Source organism: Colius striatus, chromosome 7 (assembly GCF_028858725.1).
Source record: "Colius striatus isolate bColStr4 chromosome 7, bColStr4.1.hap1, whole genome shotgun sequence".
In the NCBI taxonomy this organism is placed as follows: domain Eukaryota; kingdom Metazoa; phylum Chordata; class Aves; order Coliiformes; family Coliidae; genus Colius; species Colius striatus.
In genome coordinates this window covers 12,429,450-12,449,610 of record NC_084765.1, presented here as the reverse complement: position 1 = coordinate 12,449,610, position 20,161 = coordinate 12,429,450, and the positions used below count along the sequence as shown (strand labels likewise).

General features: G+C 40.2%; 1 protein-coding gene across 2 annotated transcripts in view; it reads left to right on the top strand.

Moving 5' to 3' along the window:
- The window catches only part of RRAS2 (RAS related 2), a 41,717-nt gene extending 21,936 nt beyond the window's left edge, over positions 1-19,781 (top strand). For both annotated transcript variants that reach the window (XM_061999620.1, XM_061999619.1), the window contains exons 2-6: positions 8,618-8,705; positions 8,964-9,066; positions 11,326-11,434; positions 17,734-17,852; positions 18,320-19,781. In XM_061999620.1, the coding sequence (XP_061855604.1) occupies positions 8,618-8,705; positions 8,964-9,066; positions 11,326-11,434; positions 17,734-17,852; positions 18,320-18,407 (507 nt within the window). In that variant the 3' untranslated portion in view covers positions 18,408-19,781. The remainder of the gene's footprint in view (positions 1-8,617; positions 8,706-8,963; positions 9,067-11,325; positions 11,435-17,733; positions 17,853-18,319) is intronic.
- The last annotated feature ends 380 nt before the right edge of the window (positions 19,782-20,161 follow it).

The following is a 20,161-nucleotide window of genomic DNA, read 5'->3' as shown; positions in this document are numbered from 1 at the left end:
TAAATTGGTGGCAAATGTTCACAAGCTGGTAGGAACCTAATATTGACTTGATGGACAGTGTGGAGAACTGTAAGCTAGTAACTGAAAGGGGACATAAACACAGTACAGATTGAGTTTGAGTTTAGAAGGTGAAAATTTACTTAAAGGAGATTTAAAATACTGTCTTTTTAAAAAAAGTATCAAACATCTTCATCTGCACTTCAAAACACATATGAAAAAACCTCTTTCATCAGTGTTCATGTTACATGTGTGTAACCAGTATCCACTCTGTCCATAATTGCAAGTGTTGAGGATGCATTCATGCTTTACAAGAGTTGTCTATGTTTAAGCTTGTCAGGATGTTACTGAAAAGGCTTTTCAATAAAGTAGCTCAAGAAAGTAACTTTTCAGTAAAGTAGCTGTAACAGTTATTCTTTAAACCTCTATGACTTAAACATGCACAGGGAGGATGCTTTAGTTATGTTTCAAAGACAATTTCTTTTCCCTAAGCTAATCTTTTGTCTCTGGGTGGATTCTTAATTTTTTTTCACATAATCTTGTAATTACCTGTTTAACCGTTAAGCTCTGCAGATTTCACAGAATCTTAAGGGTTGGAAGGGACCTCAAAAGATCATCTAGTTCTGCCTGTAAGCTGAGCTGTTTTGCAAATCGTGACCTGGGTTGTCAGATTTGAGAGGCAATAGAAGTGAGATTCTTTCCTCTGCTGCTGCAGTCCAGGTGGGGTTGGAGAAGGTAAAGCTGCTTTATTTTAAGTAGCAGTTGGAGAAAAGCCAGAAACTAACAGACAGGTTTTTGGTAGTGTTGAAAGGTGTAAAGAGATGAAGGATGTTCCATTTTGGAGCACAAAAGTTGAATTTCAGACTTTCATCTTCCTGAGTCTTAGTCGACTGTGGGGTCTGCACAATAAGTCGATGCTCCAGAACCAACATGGTTCTTAAATCCCTAATGTGAATCAGTCCTGCTGAAATCCCACAGGTTTCAGCCACAGTTCGAAGTGTACAGCTGTCTAGAGAAGCATCATTGGAAACAACTGTGTTTTACAGATACAAAGTTAAAGTGTTCGTTTGGGAAATAAAAAAATAAAAGGTACTTAGAATTCAGATTAAAGGCACTTCATCCTCTGTACCCTTTCCCACCTTGCTTTCTCCATCCTAACTTATGTTTCCCAACACCTTTGAGGGAAACCAAGTTAGTTTTGCTTTTAGGTACTTTGGGTAGTGACCACAACAAAGCCTGTAAAGAAAAGAGCTGTGTTTTATTAGACTATGTGCAGTAAATATTCCTATGCACTGGACACAAATTTCTTAGTGGTTTCCTTTTTTGATGTGCTTATTCAGTGATCCTTGTATATGAAAGTGTAGGGAGTGGAGTGGGAGGAGAGGGAAGAGTAGATAGCTGTGTAATAGGACCGAGTCCTGTCTTCTTTAGTGTTTCTAGTCTAAGCACAAGGTCCTGACTGTCCTTGTGTTGGATAAAAAAGTTAAAGGGGAAAACTTACCTGTACTTAAGCAAGTCAGATGTTTGGTTTTGTATCCTACAAATTCTTACTCAGAAATTAAGATCTCTACCTCTTCTAGAAGCCTTCAGATTAATGTTTTGGGGAATAACCTAGTGGATTCACTCTGAGGCCGTGATGGGTTATTCAACAACTTTCCATTCTCCACTACGATTTTCCTATTTAACAGAACCACCAAGATTTGATTAAGTGTGTACTTAGTCATAAATACCAGTATTACATAAGTATGTAATGCTAGTTCTTAAGGAACAAATAAAGACTTTTCAATTTGTCTATGAATTTCCAAAGGATTTAGCTTCTATATGGCTCGTGGCATCTTTCTCTCTAACTTTCTTCAGCTTAATCCTCTTCTTGCTCTGTCTCTGTTTTCACTGTTCATGGAATTATCAAGTGTTTCACATCACTGGGTAATTGCAATAATGGTAGTTACAAATGACATCTGTTTCCCTGGATAGCCATAATGATGTTGGCAGTATACATCAGAGCAGTGGGAAGTAAATTGCAGGAAGCATCATTGATTGCTTACAAGCACTGACTATCTCTTAATTTATCTTTGCAGAATAAAGGAGCAGGTGCTCTTACTGTTTGTGTAATAAAAAGAAAGTAACTTAAAGATTTGTATGAATATGGGGTAATTGAAGGAGGATACACCTGGCCTTCTGTAACATAATCCAATGTCTTATTCACTATCTCTGCAGTCTGAGCTCTATCAATATAGCTCTAGACCCTTGGTTCCCTACTCTTCCCAATGTTCAAAATACTCCAGCATTCTACAAAGGATGACTGTTTATGCCAGCAAGGCACATCAAGCACTTCTACTTAAAGGGATGTGGGGTTGCTGTGAGCAGCTCCTGCAGCCCTTCTGGTGGTGTCTCGTGGGATGCCCTTTGCAGAGGTGGCACTGCCTGTTGTCAGCCCTGACGGCATCTATCTCGGCTCCCACAACACTAACCCATTAATCCTGTCTGAAAGCCACCAGGTCCTAGGGAGCCACCTGCTCTTTGGGAGGCATATGGTAAGTATTTAACAAGCTTGTCACAGGCTATCTAATCAGTGGTATGCTGGTCTTGTTTGTTTTTGTTGTGACCCAAGTACAGAGGCACTGCAAAATACTAAATTTGTATGTTTTGCCATGTCTGTTTCTTTATTTTGAAATGCTGTCTGGGTTTAAGTTTGTTTTCAGAAATAGATTCATTTTTTTTCCTGCATGTTTCCCTTGCTTTCTAGCTAGCCAACTTAAATATTTCTTTAAAATGACTTGAAGAGCCTCCTTTGTCCTACTAAAAGGAGGTTCTTCAGTTAATGTCTTCAGGTGCTGAGGCTCTGCTGGGCAGGTAGGTTCTGGAAAGGGGATCTAGTGTAGGGCTTGAGTGAAGTGGCAGGTTACTGCCACTCACTACATGGAACACATCTGTGGTTACACCAAACCTTGTGCTCATATAGGAAGTGCTGCTCTAGGGATGGGGATGTAAAAGTAGATGGAAACTCCTTGAAGCGGTCTTTAGTCTCCTCTGCAGCCTGGAGAAGGGCACAGTGTAACATCATGGTCATTCTATAGGCTTGGCTGATGTGTCACTTCCCTTAGGTGGAAGAGCTGAAGGTGGAGGATGTGAGATTTCCACAGATGGCAAAGCAGTGAAGCTTACAAACTGATTTTTGCAGTCAGTCATTTAGGTCTTAATTTGTGGTCTGAGAAGACTTTTACAGTGTAGCCAGGTACCTCCAATGGAAAGGTATATGCTTGTGGTCTGACCAGCTAGCCAGGGCACTGCAATTCTGGCCTTAACCTCTGGCATAGATTTTTTTTTTTTTCCCTGTGATTTGGAACAAACACCAGGGAAAAAAAAGTCAGTGAAGAAGGCTGGTTAGCTGTTGGTCAGGCTTGTTCTTGATCAAGTCAGAAATACCTAACCCAGAAAAATGTGGCGTGTAATAGGACTTTAGGTGATACTGTTATTTGTTCTAAGCCATGGTGAAGGAATGTCACTACAGATCCCGTGTTGGCTTTATGACTGTTGAGTGGAACAGGAGCAGATAGATGTTAGTGAAGCTGCGGGTCTAGTGAAGTTCTGAGAAATGAGGAGAAACCTAGAGAAGAGATGATGGTGTTAGAGGTATTCAGAGGAGAAACTGTCAAAAGAAATATTCTGTCAAGTAGTGCTTACAACCTAGCACATGTCTTGGGATCATGTATTTCAAGTATTTGGGAATATAGTCTGAAGCTTTGATGTGTAACATGTTTGTTTTCAGTTCTAACTTATAGATTAGAGCTAGGAAGGATTTTGGAGCTATTTGCAATGCTGAAATTGTAGGTGCTATTTAAATCCAGAGCTGGTCTGTAACTTCAGCTGGAGGATGGAAACCCTCCTGTTTCCTTGCTTGCACTGAGTTCAAACCAAAAAGCTAAACTTAATCTGGAAAAAATTTAAATAAATGACTAGTAGATCTTTGAAGCATTAAGTGTATATTTAGTAAATATAAACAGATTATAGACACAGCAAGGTTGAATATGTATTTTGGCATGTACCACTCCTTTAACTTAGTGGTAGTGGAGTGCTTTCACTATGCTGGGCTGCCTTTCATTGTATATCCTTCAAGCTTTGAGTACAGATAACAAGCACATTATACAACCAGCCTCTGGGCTGCAGCTTATAGCAGCTCCCCATTGCTCTTGCCTTAAAACTTAAATGTGGCTGCACAAGAAAGTAATCCACTGGCTTTTCGGCTCATGAACTGTTGATGACCCTATGAAAGTAAATACAAAAAACTGGATAAGCGCTATGAAACTGCACTGGGGTTCTCCATCTTTCCATGTAAGATACCTTTACTTACTTAGTTGTCTTTATTAATTTATGGAGTGGGACTCCTGAGCTTATAAATGAGTCCAGCTAATGGAGGAATTCCCTTATGTATATTAAAGGCAGCCTTACAAAGGAGAAAGATAATTAACTCAAAGCAGATTTTCACACATTCTCCTTGCCAAAAGACCTGAGTGACTGAAACAACGATTTAGGAATTGCTATTACCTTAAATGGAGAAAGACTGCTAGAATAAGTTTTCAGTATTATAATGTCATTGTTCCTGAGCACCAAAAGTAGAAGTTCCTGCAAAGGTCAGGAGATTGTGTTGGAAATACGCTTTTAACATGCAAAGTGTTTGTATAGGGAGGGATTTTGGTTGTGTTGCCCAACTACAAGTGATATAGGTGATGGGGATGATGTGATGTGATTGTTGGGGTTGTTTTAATTGGGTATTACGGGATTTGTTTTGTTTTGCTTTGTTTTCCAAAAAAAAGGGCCTTGTGTCCTTGGCAGGCAGAAAATGTGTTGCTTAATATTTTGGGTAAATGGAGTAGTTGATGAGTCTACTGGGGTCAGCTTCTCATTTCTTTTCTAGAAAGTGGGTGAGTGGATGGAGAGCTGACTGAATGACAGAACCCTGAGAGTGGTGATTGGTGGCACAGAATTGAGTTGGAGGCTTGTGGCCAGTGGAGTTCCACAGGGATCAGTTCTTGACTGGCTTGAGAGTTGGGCAGAGTGGAGCCTCATGAGATTCAACAAGGACAAGTGCAGAATCCTGCATCTGGGAAGGAACAACCCCATGCACCAGTACAGGCTGGGGATTGACCTGCTGGAGAGCAGCTCTGCAGAGACAGACCTGGGAGTCCTGATTGATAATAAACTAACCATGAGCCAGCAACGTGCCCTCGTGGCCAAGAAGGCCGGTGGCATTCTGGGATACATCAAGAAGAATGTGGTCAGCAGGTCGAGGGAGATTCTGCTCCCCCTCTACTCTGCCCTGGTAAGGCCTCATGTGCAGTACTGTGTCTAGCTCCTCAGATTTATCATAGAAACTCAACTGTTTCTAGAAGAGCAAATCTGACACCTTGATCTATGATGGATCACCCTAGAGAGTGGCCTGATGTGCATTTTATCAGTTGGTGTCTGAGACAAATATCAGATCTACAGCATTTCTGTAGCTTAGCAGGGCAACTGCTTTGAAGTGTTAGGACTTGCATGTGCATCTTTCATAAAGGGGAGACAGCAGTAGGCAGGACTGGGTACACAAACACTGTGGCCTGCATGTGCTCCTCTAGTTTGGCTAGACTTGGTGTCAGTTTAAGGCCAGTACACTGGCACTAGTTTGCATCTGTTGGAATTGCACTCCTGTTAGTCTTTTAAGGGACTAACAACTCTTTGACCTCTACAAAGCTACTTATACTGGAGTATGGCCTTGTGCTTGCTGGGTCTGTCCCACTGTTTAAGGATGGCATCCAGAAGTGAAGGTACAGCCTCATATAGTGTTTCAGGATATGCTCTGCCATCCTTTAAATCTTTAAACACTGCCTGTACAGCAGCAGTAAGGTCCATTTCTGCTCAGACTGATAAATACTGCATCTGGTACATCTAATTTTTATAAGTCAACCCAGTCTGAGTAAGGTCTGCAAACTGTGATTGGTGAGCTCCCTGCAGCAAGTAGTCCCAGTGCAATTTGGGAAGACTCCTTCAAAAACAGCAGCTGTTTCAGGCACATTAGCTTTGTCCATCACCTGGAGGTAAACCACAATGCTAATTGCCTTACAAACCTCTCTTGTAGTGGCCGTGACAGCAGATTTGGCAGCACAGCTCCATGAGAGGGAAGAAATTGGTCATAAGAGACGTATTAAATGGGGAACCTCTGGCATGTGCTCATTCTGAACTTGAGATGTGTCTCTTAGTCTCATTCCCTTTTTTGAGGGAGAATCCTGTTCCGTGTCTCTGTCTCATCTGGCACTCTCACTTTGTGTATAGTTTTGGTTTTTTCAAGCACAAAATAAAAAAAGGCAAAGGGTGGAGGGGATCACAGAGGTGCCCTGGAGAATACAGAACATACTGCAGTTCTTGGCCCTTGGACAGATAAGGAAAATATGAAGAATTCCTCTGAGATTACTATTGTTTTCTTTTTGTAGCCTCTCTCAGTGAAGAACTCTGCCCTTGTTGGAGACAAACTTGCTGCTGTAGGTAGACTATTAATACTGATGCATGAGAATAAATTAAATTGATTCCAAATTCTCCCTTTTAAATAAAACTTGGCATACGTTACCACTTCATAGATGTAATGGATCAGACAGTAATTTTGAGTTCTGCAGGACAGAGAAATGAAAGTTGAAGCTGGAGAGGCATAGAGAGTAACTTAAAAGTGCATGCTTTTTATTCCAAGTCAAACCCTTCATTTTAGGTAGGGTGATAGTGAGACCACTTTTTAGTCACCTAAGGTGTTGGATTTTTTTTTTATAAATACTTTATTTCTTTAATGAAACTCAGGACTTAAATTCCTTTCCTTGGGATCATCTCTTCTAAAGTCAGATTCTGTAAATGATTTTATTTACAGATTTGTATGTTCATGTAAGTGAATTTCTCTTCATCTTGTCAAAGTTTGGTAAAGGCCACAGAAGACCTAATTTATAGTTTATGAATAAAATAATTCCTCAAAAAGTTGGTTAAGTTCCTGGATAGCACTTTTTGACTCATGGATACAGGCAGCAGAAAACATAAGAACAATTTTGAAGACTCTGTTCTTTCTGTCTTTAAATCTTCAGAGAAGCCAGGTAAAGGGACTCCTTGTAGTTGGTACAGCATCTTCTGGGGGCTTGTTCCATGGTGAGATGTTCTGCTGTCTGCAAATGGGCACGCTTCTGCTGGAAAACTCTGTTTATTTGTGTGCTCCATTTAGGGTCTCAGGCCTGTTGACTTGTTTGAATTTTTGGGGGGATTTTTGGGACTGTGGGGTGGGTGGTAGAGGAGGAGAATTACCTAACCTGTGTGAATGTTCTAAAAGAGAGAAACCATTTCTTACCATAAATGAGCAACTTAGATGAACATGTTGAGAAAGGGGTGAATTATAGCATCTTGTGTGTCACAAGTATCTGTGGTGGGAGAGATTGCTAGGATTTTATCCTCTTCAGAGAAGGAACATGGTTGTTTTAATGTTGCCCCTTCCTAAAGGTAGATGGTTACACGGTGGTGCCGTTGATGCAGACTGACTGAGACTAGTGTGTAGGTGTATCTGGAGAGGACAGTTTACTGATGTCTACTGAAAATGCAAAGGAGGTGTGCAGAACTGTTCAGTGTCTCTGCTTTAGGGGTCAGCAGTTTTTCAGTGTGATGCCAGACCTAAATTAATTGATCAACAGGAACCTGTACATACTCTTCCTTAGCCAACTGCGTGATGGTGAGGTTGTGGTATGTGAGCATAAGTTATATATAGTATTCACAGCTGGTAAAGTGTGTTGTGACTGGTGATGTGTTCCTCCCAATGAGGCAGCTGCAGCTCAGTTGATGAGCTTTGCTGAGGAGCCCATGTCCATGCTGTTAAACCAGTAACTCAGTACAGTCATGGCCAAATATTGAGGGTCAGCTGGGTGCAGTCAGGACAGGGTACTGCATGCAGCCCTTGTGGGCAGCTCCAAATTGGAACTGGACAAGAACAAAGGCAAGCACAGTAATAAAGCTGTATCTGCAAGAACAGAGTTAACTGTATTCTGCACAGGCAGTGATGTGTCTGGAGAAGCTTAGTTGGACTAGTGCTGTAATTTCAGTTACTTCTTTTGTTGTTGTTATTTTCTCTGCCATGAGATCTGTTTGCTTGACATTGCTAAGTTTGGAGGAACAGAGTGCTGTCTTATTGATATTCGGTTTGAATTTGTGTGATGGGAAAGATGCTTCAGTGAGAACTGTTAATTTTGATGTGAATAAGAAGACACATTCCTATTTTTGATGATACCTTCTTACTGCAAGAACAAACCCTGTTTTTTTGCGTCTAGGAGCCAGTGTGTAGTTTTTAAAGCGCTCTGATTTCCTTACTGACTTATAGAACTGAATAATATACACAGGTAGTACTCCTTCTGTACTGTGCCATTCGTCTGAGTGCATACATGCCTGATGGGCTTGATTTCTGAACTGTCAGGATAGTGCATTGAGCACAGAGAAGGAGGAATTTGATATGTATGGGAATGAAAGCTGCTCATCTTCTCTAAGCTGCAGGCATACAGTTTTAGCCTCTGACTTGATGAGTTTCCTGGATGTGCTTGTCTTACACACAAACTTGTTTTATTTTCCACAGTCCTATTTTGTTACGGATTATGATCCAACGATCGAAGACTCATACACCAAGCAATGTGTGATAGACGAGAGAGCTGCGCGCTTGGACAGTAAGTAGCCTGGCTGAAGTGTGATGCTCGCAGCCTGCAGCTCCTGGTGCCTCTGTTTCCATCTGTATGCATGCAATGTAGTGCAGGTAAACTGTACCAGCACATGGTTTTTATGTAAGGGTGCAGCTGAAAAAGACACCTACCTTTGTTTTATTAATGGGATTTGAAGTGCTTATGCCTTATGTGTGTGGGGTTTTTTTCCTCAATCTGTACTCTAAGAGCATGAACTGTAGTAATCAACATTTTGCTTATGTTCAGTTCTAGATACAGCAGGACAAGAAGAATTTGGAGCCATGCGTGAACAGTACATGAGGACAGGGGAGGGTTTTCTGCTTGTTTTCTCAGTCACGGACAGAGGAAGGTAAGCCTGATGTCAAGTTATTAAAGAGAGGTTATAATGAATTACCTATCCTTTGTTGAAATAATCTGAAACTGAAACACTAAATATGCATTCACTCTTAGATTCTGTGGTGTGATGATCTTTCAGCACTGATGAAACCTCATTTTAAACCAATCACTTACTGAAAGCATCTGTCTTTTGCATTACATTACTTCAAAGCATACACTAAAAAATGACAGCTGTTGAAACACTTCTGTGCAGTCCAGAATACTTCCCTGGAAATGACAGAAATTTGAACTTAGGGCAACGTGCTCTGATGTCTGAGCAGTTCTTAGAAACGTGCCCTTGCTGTATGCTTGTCAGAACTGAGTGGCTGCCTCTGATTTCTGTGCGGGTGTTTCCAGGTTGGAGAATGTCTCTGTGCTCTCTTGTAGGCAGCACTTGCTCTTCTTCCTCCTGTGAATTGACTGGAACCTGCATAACTGATTCACCACAGAGTTGAGATGAAACATTTTTAGAAGCTCACAGAGCTTAGTCAAGTAGATCCTGTTCACTGTAGGAAACTGCCATGTATATGCAGACCATCACTTAACATTTTGACTGATTTTCTTTCATTGAGCTAATCGGATAGATAGTGATAAAGGAGAAGTGTTCAGGGATCTGTCTTTCCACTTGTTTGGAATTGCAACAGAAGAGCAATAAAATGATGGAAAGAAATGTTCTGGTTTCTCCCTTCCTTATGCATTCAGTCTAGACTCTATAATTTCTGACCTTAACAGCTCTGTATCTTGCACTTAAGAATGCTGCTAAATTTACAAGTTTATCTGGATGTGCTTTCCTGAAGAAACTCTTAAACTTCTGTCAGAGGTCTGGATTTTTGAATTTAAGACATAATAAGCACTTGTGTTAACATAAATATTTTTGCTGCAGAGCAGTGGATTTTTTTGAAGTCATCATGTGAACTCTTTGGTTTGTCTAAAAGTCTTAAGGTTTTGTTTTCTCTTCTGGATAAGAGTCTGCCTTGATTTTAAGCAGGCTTTAACACATTAAACCTGCATGTTTCTCTCCTGTGAAGTCTTTCAAAGATCTCTGAAGTGCAGATTTTCATTTTTGTTCTGATATCCATTTGATTAAAGACTTACCTTGTATGTTAGTGGAGTATCTGCTAGCGGTGTCTGTCTTGCTTGCTTGTGTGCTGGGAAGGAATTCTGAAGCAAGAAGAAATCTAGAAACTTTCTCTAGTTGCTACAGGCTTCTTAGCTAGCAGAGTTTTAAAACAACATATATAAATGGAGGGCCAGCTGTGCTAAGTGGCATACCTTCCTTCTCACCTTTCTTATGACTGCTTTATATGGATGGGCTAATATCCATCCTCGTATGACAATGTCTGACTGTGTAATTTATTTACCTTTTAATGCAACTTTCTTACTGATGATCATCTTGCTTTTAAATTTTAGCTTGCAAACCTAAGTGTCAATGGCTTCGGACTATATATAACTGGAATGTGCTCAAAGGATATGTAATTGTCTGCAAGCATCTGTGCTGAAGCTCCTTATGGAGTGATATAGTTTTGTGTTTACTTGAAAACAGTGGTTTTTATTTTTTTTAGTTCTTTTTTCCTTCAAAAAATCTTTGCTTAGGCCAGAATTAGCTTGATTAGTGTACTTTCCTTGGAGAACTTTTCTGGTTTGATCACATTTCATTAAGCACTGCTGGAATATTCCTTACTGCTTGAATGGTATAAGTACTGGCATAACTTAGTTGATAATTGGAAAGCTTTCTGATTCAGTCCCCCTGTTTTTCAAGAAATACATTTTTCCAGCTTTGGTGGCTTTCCCTAAAATTCTTAGAAGTAGCTGTGGAGATTGCCAGCTGAAAATATTGATCACCAGGCTCTCTAGACTGTAGTTAGAATATTCTGACCAGAGTTGAACACCAGAGTCAGTATTTGTAGAAAGGACTGTGGCGCTCTGATTCTCTACCACACGTTGGCATCTGTACCCCTCTAAATTGAGACACGTGAAGGGTTTTGTTTATGCTGAAGCCCCACCTAAGTCCTGTGCATAGCACACTGCTAAGCTGAGGATTATTTTAGTTTGAATGTGACCAGTGTGACTGGTTATGCTCTAACAGTGGGCACTGGTGGAGGGCCTGCAGCTGTCTGTGTTTGTGTGGTGTGGCAAGGCAAGTCCAAATAGGTGATTCGTCTTTTCTGAACTTCTGCAGAACCTGAGAATCTATGAATTAGCACACTGATGCTGTACTTTTATTCTTTTACAGTTTTGAAGAAATCTATAAGTTTCAGCGACAAATTCTTAGAGTGAAAGATCGTGATGAGTTTCCTATGATTCTAGTCGGTAACAAAGCAGATCTGGACCACCAAAGACAGGTAATTCATTTGCTGATAGTTACTGCTCATTTTCTTATATAAACTTTACACTTTTCCTCCCCAAAACAGAGTGTGGAAAAGAAGCAAACAAAAAAATGACATCATAAAGTAATTGCAGTGCAGGGAACACAGCTACACTCAGTTTGTACTTGAAGAATCTTACGAGTTGATGGCATTCCAAGTACAGCACATCTCCACTCTGACTCAGGGGGGTTACGTTGTTACCAAATTTATTCACAGAGTTGAGGGCTTTCTGTCATGACTTGGTTACTCAAGCATGAACGTGTCTAATTCCTCTGCTGTGTTACTCACCATAGCACGCTGTGCCAAGCAGAGTGCAGTCCAGCACTTGCTGTAATGTCCCGAGACTTCAGTGCTGCTACTTCCACTGTTCTTTGCTGTTCTGTATAAACGAGCAGCCTATTCACTGTTTTCTATTTGGCCACTTCTGCAAAGCTGATGTAGACCTTTAAAAGGTGGAAGTATAGCAACAAAACTTTTAAGTTTTGTAACTAGTAGATTTCAAACTCACCTCTAGTTGAAAGATAATGTTACTACATCAGCAGGAAAGGAACAGGCAGGTAACCTGTGATCTTCAGCAACTTATTTCAGAAGTTTAGTATTTTCTCCTGAGACAGTAAGATGACGTGGTAGCAAACACATGATTGATAAATAACATTAAACAGTTAAGTGAAGTTAGTGTGGTGCTTTTTACTGAGTTTCTTCACTACTACATTAAACCTTCAGTAGAAAAAAAGTCCTGTTGAGTTTGATCCCTTGGTTGTCACAGCCTGTTTACCTCAGAACCTGTGTAGAAAGGTTGTGGCAAAATTAAAATGAATGCTGAAAGATTCTGTCTTGAACAGTTGTCACAAAAAATGAAATCACAATAGTCATCACTCGCAGGCTCATCAGAAGTAATGTCATGTACTCAAGGTGTGCACGGAGCTATCAGGCTGTCTGAGGCAGAAGTGAAATTCTTCCACCTGTCAGTTACTGTCATGCCCCCATAAAAATTCCCAAGTTTAACCTTACAGGTCATGGAGCATCATGTAACTTACCTCCTGCACAAATGTTGGCATGCAAAGCATTTAGGTGAAAACTGAACTGTCCTGCTAGGTGTAATTGCTAAAGGACAAATATCCACATGCTTTGGGAGGCAAATAATATAATTGCTATCAGCCCCAGTTCTCAGAGGATACCTGCAAATCTAACTGGTAGTTCTGTAGATTCCTTTCTAGAAACTTTATTCTTTGTCCTCCACCTTCCTAATGTTATTACACCACAAGTTTCTCCTTTAAAGAAAGAGGTGCCTGTTGCCAGTTCTCCTGCTAGTCCCTTCTACCTGGTTACTACCTGCTTTTTTACACATTCCAGCTCAAAGCAGCTGTTTCCAAATTGCTTAACTTCACGTGTCCCAAAAAATTCCGTTTGCTTTTTATGATTGTTTTTTTTGCCTTAATTGGTTAGATGCTGACAAGTGTAACTTTTGGTTCTATCACTCACATGATTTACATGCAAATTGGTGGATTTGTGACTTCCATCATGAGCTAGGGCTTAGACAGCTGCAAAAGTGCTTCAGGGTTTGCTGAAACAGCTAGTTATGTGTTCGTAACTCTTCCCTCTCACATGGTGTGTTTCAGTTGGCCTTAAGTCAGTCGAAGGAGTGGTTTGGGGATGCTGAGCTGACATAATCAGCCCCCAGAAGGGAGAGGCTCCCTTCCTTCTTGACTTCATGTTCCCCTTCTTTCCTTTGCTGGCCTTAGCTCTTGCTTCAAGCACTTTGTGAGTTGAATCATCTCTCCAGACAGGAGGGAAAAAAAGATGGGCTGGAATGGCTTTCTGGGACCTGTGTGGCTTAAGTCAGCTTGCAGAAAGATTAGAGTGCCAGCGCTCAAAAGAATGGGTGGGAAGGACTGTGGCTTGGGGCAGAGAGGGGAGGAGTTGGGGTGGGGGGAAGTAAGTGAGACCTCGCCTTTGGCAGCAGCAACCAGTTAGATGTTATCAACTGGATGGGAAATGCAGCCAGAGTCCTCACTTCATCGGTGGGGTGGCTCCTGCTACAGCATATCAAGTCTTGATGCAGACATCCAGTCAGTGAGGTGCACTAGCTTGCTAGTCCTGCTACCATGCCTCCCCAGGTGTGGAAAAATGTCAGCCTGCTCTGGCTGCAGGTTTGCTGGTGAGATTACTCCCTCACTTTGATTAGGAGTGCTGGGGTGAGTGGGAGGTGTGGGGTGTCCCAGGCTGTGACTTGTGGGCAGAAACTTGAGAAGTGCTAGAACTCTGCACTTTTTTTTGCATTTTCAGTCTGCCTCGCTTTGTTTACAACAAAACCTGGTCAGCTAGGCTAGAGTGTCACACTGCAGTCCTTTTACTGATCTGGCAGTTTTATAGGAAGTCATCTCACAGTCTTTTTTAATCACAAATGTACATTTGTCAGCTTCAGAATTTAAGTAGCATTTTTAGAAATTCAGGAAGCTGGATATAAGGTTTTCAGAGCAAAGCTACTTGTACTAGGCATCTGCCTTTTCCTGAAAGACAAGAGGCAAACCAATGAAATAGAGAACAGATGCTACCTCTGAGAGCATGAAACTTAAGTTAGAGAACTTAATTTAGAGTATGTTTTGATCAGCAAATGGTAATTTGACAAACAAATCTTTCTGGAGCACAAAAGAGTTAAATGTGTATGAAAGTTTGGGTGTCTGGAGGGCCTGACCACACCTTTATGCAAGTAACTGTGTTTTGTAGCTGAACATACTGCAGAGTACTGTCATTGTGATAACATGAATGTAGAAGCAAATGATGCATAACTAATAATCCTTGTGTGGTGGCAACCGTTCCTCAGGAAACACGTGAACTGGGTGGTACAGCAGAACTGTGCAGGTGACAGTATGATCTTGATGAAGTGTTGGGGCATAGCAAAGGTGTAGTCTAAAGCAGTGGGGTAATACAACTCTTTCAAAAGAAGAGAAGTGAAAGGAAATTTGAAGTAGTGATTTGCTATAGTAATAGTTGTATGGGTAATTTGAGTTAAGCAGACTTCTTGTAACTTTATCTCCTTTGTGGTATGGGAGGCATACTACAGGTTAGGTTGACAAAGAAAAATTAGTTATTACAGGATGAACAAGCATTAAGCTTCGGGATTTGTATGATAAAGAATAAAGCCACCAGGGTTTTCAGGTTCCCCAATCAGTCACAAATCAGTGACTGAAATGAAAATTGAAGCACTGTCTTTCACTGTTCTTCCCTTAAAGTAAATGCTGTGTATCAGGCTTTCTCTCAAATGGATTAATTCCAAACAACTCAGACAAATCTGGATGTTTCTACAGTAAGACAAGGACCAGTTGTTTTAGTAATAATCACTACTGATGGAGGAGTAGACTTGTCAGTGCAGGATGACTTTGTAGGTAACCACTTACTTACACTGGGTCAAGTCTGATCATTCCCCGGATGGCTGAGTTTCAAGGAACATCCAAGTTGCAACAGGAAGGTGCTCTCATTAAATGCTAGCTCTGGCTTTTGCATCATGATGGAACTAATACAATGACCTAATGCTAAGTTCATTTCTGCTGCTAGATACCTTTAAAACAGGGTTTTTTAAAGAGAGGTCCATGTGACTTCAGTTTGTGCAGAGACAGTTGATGAGTAAAGTTGATGATCCCAAGCGAGCAGCTGTCTGCTTTGACCTCGATCACCATCAACCTAAGTGCTAGTAAACAGCAGTTAATGTTGGTTTTGCAGACTCGTTGCTTCACAGCTTGGCCCAAGTGGTGGGTGGGTACAGAGACCTTGGTGATGGCCTGCCAGAATTCGTTAGCACTTCATTTTGGCTGTTCTCTTAAATATTGTGAACTTGTATGAAAATGTGACAATAACTTCTTGAGGTGGTTTATTTTATGGCCATGTACAGTGATGCCTCTGTTCTCACAGGTGGATTGTACCTGCATATCTTCCCATGGCTTGCCTGATTTTGAGCTTTCTATAGATAACTAGCATTTGTAAATTCATATTTTTGTTTTCAAGTATTTCCAGGTTTGTACTTATGTTTCCTTCAGCTTTGAAAACAGAACTGGTATGTTCTGGCCTCTAATTTACAGCCTTGGCACTGCTTTGGTAGTGTGCCCAAAACCAACTATTTTTTTAACTGACTTTGTTGAAGTCACTAAAATTGGCCACAAGCTCCTTGCTAATACGTTTGTAAGAGTGACAAAAAGATTGTTTTGGAATTAAGCAGTTGCAGATACTCTAGTGAATACAATAAGGACTTTAATATTGCATCTGTAATTCAACTGCAGAATATCATAGAAGTGTAGCTTGACTGAATTAGTGTTAGTTTGACTTGTATGTGAAGTGTGTTAGAGGTACAATAATGAAGAAAGTAGTAACTGTATATTTAAAGACTGGGTTCAGTTTCTCCTTAGGACTACACATTCCTTCCCAATTACTGATTTTTATTAGACTTTACCCTCTCACTCTTTGGGGCTGCAGTAGAATATGCAGGGATGAGGAAAAGTAAAGGGGGTTACTTTTGCAAAAACTGCCATGTTGCTATTTTGTTTTGTCTCCTGAATGAGGCAGAGATGCACAGAAGGTTCTGGAAGCTCCAGTGCAAACCTAGAGGGATTCTGATATGCCAGAAAACAGCTGTGAATGTTTCTCAAAGTGCAGCCTTCATAAGCTTTGAAGTAAGGATATTTCAACATCTGGGGCTAGGGAGGAAAATAGAAGTGGATTTCTCCTGGCTAGGAGAGCAAAATCTTTGAATACCATTCAGTTTTCAGTAGTGAAGTATTGAGGGATCCCAGTCATTCGCACTTTGTGCCCTGCAGTTAAATGCAGCTCCAGTAGTTGATCTTGAGGTTCAGTTGTTTTGAGGATATTTCTGGCTTCAGCTGATGGTAATAACATGAAAACAAATGCAGAGTCTCTGTGAGTGTTTGAGATCAGCAGATGGCATCTTGAGTTACTCCAACTGTTGGCACAATGTACTGGGGTCTCCTTGTAAAGCTTCATGGGGATTTGATGGGAGCAGCCCTCAATTCAGCAGTAGATGTATGAATATAGTACCAGGCTGTCCATGAAAGCTCTCAAATAATATGTGTAGCTGCTAGGAAAGTATTTTGCAAGTCAAAATGTCCTTCTATGTCTTGCACTGCGGTGAATGATACTTTTCTGTTCCCATCTATTTCCATTTCTGTGTAGCTTTTTAATTTAAGTGAAAATCTGGATGCTTTTTCAAAACTAAATTAAAAATAAACCTTTTGATTGTTGTTCGCACTCTATCAGTCTTTCTGTGTGCTGGTTTAATATTTTTCTGTGGGAGCAGTGTAATCTGTGACATCTCTAACACTAGTCATTGTCTTGGCAAGATCTGTTGTACTTCCCTTTATCACTAAATACTGCCCTTTCCTCCCTGGCCCTGTGGGTGACCTTCCCATTGAAGCTTTGCACTGCGCAGGTTGGCCTTCTGTGGTCTGACTTCGCATCTTTCTACTTCATCCAAAAATATGCAGTCCTCCCCTTTGGTTTTGTCCTCTGACCGACTTACTCCTCCTTCCTATAATAGTCTGCTGGCTTCCTGCCTTCCTCTTTGTCACTTCAAACTTTATACCAACTCTTCACGATGCTCCTTATTTCCTCTTCATCTCCTTTTTCTTTGTTGTCCCAGGCATTCAAGAGGTAGAGGGGGTTTCTTTAATATCTTTGTGGGTAGCCTGAAGGCGTTGTGGATTTTTAGATCTCTTGTAATTTAAGCTACACTAAAAAAGCTGGCCATATTAATACTTTGCTGTATCATAGTGGTTTTTTAAAAAGTGACTTTGTTAAAGATTCCGAAGCAAAATACCAGTTCTTGTTTTAGAAGTAGTCATCTGATTTTTCTTTTTCTCCAGATTTTGCTGAAGCAGGGAGAAGGTGAATTTAGCTGTAGTGTTGACAGTTCTGTTAGTAATCCAGCAGATGTTGGCTGAAGCACTTGCTTTGAGGAGTGAGAGACTCTTGTCTGCCTGTTAAGGAAAACTTGTCTTCAGTTCTGCATAACAAGACCAAAGCAGCTGCAGTGAGGGAAATTCCTGGAGGGTCAGTCTTTGTCTTTTGCAGAGACTTTTAAAAATAAGAAGTCTTCACTTGCATTTGAAAAGATGTGAATTTATTTCCCAGTTGTATTATGTGGACTGTGGAAAATATTTTGTGTCCAAATAAGCATTACTATTTGAGGGGACATAGATGTGTGTGTGTAGTGCCTACTGATAGGAACTTGCTGAAGCCTTGAATGTAATAATTGATGTCTGTTACAGGTGACACAGGAGGAAGGTCAGCAGCTAGCACGGCAGCTTAAAGTAACATACATGGAAGCCTCAGCAAAAATCAGATTGAATGTAGACCAAGCTTTTCATGAACTTGTCAGAGTTATAAGGTATGATAAACATCAGACTAGGTAATTAATGTTGCTATGTTAATGGATAGCTATGACAAATGAATGGGAATGTAGTGGGAAGCTGCTGGGAAGTTCTGCTTGTTGTTACCTGTAAACTTGGACCAATGCTTTCCGTTCTAAAGCATTCCTGTGTATTAGGAAAAATGCAATGTCTATTTGAAAGAGAATTTCTCCACCTTAATGTCTTGAATTTTCTCGATTACCCAGTAAGTTATCCTGATAAACTAAATCTGAGATTGACCTTCTGTAAAAAATGGTGTTCCTTAAAAAAAAACCAACCCACAACAATAAGCCAAACAGATCAATTATTTAATCAGTAGTTTTGAGTGTGTCAAAAGTAAGTCCATCGTCTATAAAAGTGTGAAAACAGTAGCATTAAATATACTCTTTCATTGTATTTAGCTGAAAATTGTCTTCTGAATTTAATTTCAAACGTCTGTTTTCAGGAAATTTCAAGAACAAGAGTGCCCTCCTTCACCAGAACCCACACGGAAAGAAAAAGACAAGAAAGGCTGCCATTGTGTTATTTTCTGAGAATCCCAAGAACCAAGCTATCAACTGCCAGATTATTATTATTTTTTTTTCTTTCCATCATTTTACATCACTTCTGGTATTGGTCTAGCCTTATATGTGCATGTCCTAAAAGTGGTCACCAGAATAGCCTTAGTCCAAGGAGCTGGCAGAATAGTTCTTGAAGAAGACTCAGTCATCCTGGGGCAAACTTCAAAACAAAACACTAAGGCTGCTTCTTTAATACCACAGATCCTTCCTTCTCTCCCTTAAGAGCTTGCACCTTGTGGAGTTTTATTCGCAAAGGAGATGAAACAAAACCGTGTAGGACAAGGTGTTGAAGTCATGCATAAGTTGTCTCTTGTGAATTAATTTATTTTTACTTCTGACATTTCACTAGCTATTACAAAGACCTATATTGAAGTATAGACAATACTTAAAGGGGCGGATTGGCTCTTTTTTTTTGCCCTCAGTTTAATAAATTAGACTTGAGTATTCAGCTAGCCTTAAGAAACCTACACTGAATTTCATTGTCAGCAAAAATTTTCATCTCTCATTTATGCTGCAGTTTTATTTCAGTGGCCAAAACAGTCTACTGTATTTATTTTATGAATCCAGAACAGCTACGGGATGATTACTGCTACTATTAGGATATGGCCAAATACCTGAGCTCGTTCTGAATCGAGGCATTTCAGCTTATTAAGAAACTTCACATCATTTGTTTGGAGCAAATTGTGTCTTCCTTTGTATTTCTGGGTAAGGGATTAAGGAAAACTAAAATTGTAGCTGTTTTTGTTTCATGTGATATAAAAATGAATTTGATCTTTCCATTGTCAGAGATGATTAAATGTTTTTGCTATATACTTTTATACATTATTTTCTTATCAAACTAGTTAACAAGTATTTTTATATGTTTGTAAGCAAATATGCTTTCACAGCATAACTTGTGTATATGTAAAGATGAGTATTTAATTCTCACAGTTCACTTTTAACTGACAAAATGTGGGATTTGCCAAACTGTGGTAAACTTCTCCTCACTCTTCCGGTTATACTCAAGAATGGCCGATTATGTGCCTGCCCAACACACCCATAGAGTAAAATCTAGTGTTGTGTTTTAATGAATTTCAATGTCCCTTACTAAAGACTGACCATTATGTGAATTATTAAACTGTAAGACTTTTAAATGATTGTTTAGTTAAATTGTGGATGGTTGTTTAATTTTGAGTTCTGTGGATTGTGTTTAAACAATTCAAGAGTATGTTCCCTGATATTGAAATACTGAGTGGTATTGCACAGCTGTCACCTTACTGAATGTGTCCAACAGTTCTTTGAAACTTGATTATTAAGCAAACCCTTGTATAACTTCAGGTGCTAGAATTAAAGATGATCTAACCATTATTGGGGGGTAAGCACATTGCCTCTTTCTGACTCCTCTTCCAAAACTTGAATTTCTGGGTGGTGATGGGACCTGGTTAGGAGACAGATACACACATCTGCACAACCTTCCTGATCTAGGCTGACTTGCTTTAGCACAGGGGGGTTGGACTAGAGGATCTTTAGAGGTCCTTTCCAACCCCTACTGTTCTGTGATAATGTGACCTTTCTTCAAACTTGGAAGTAAAGAAAAGCCATTTTGATTTAAGTCGTGACAGATGATAAAAGCTAATGTTTGTTTTGACTTGAAGTACCTAATCAGAGGTCTGATCAACAATTCTTGTGTTTCCAGGCTCTACTTGCTGTCAGATGCCTTCCCATCAAGCTGTAAAAATCTGCAAGAA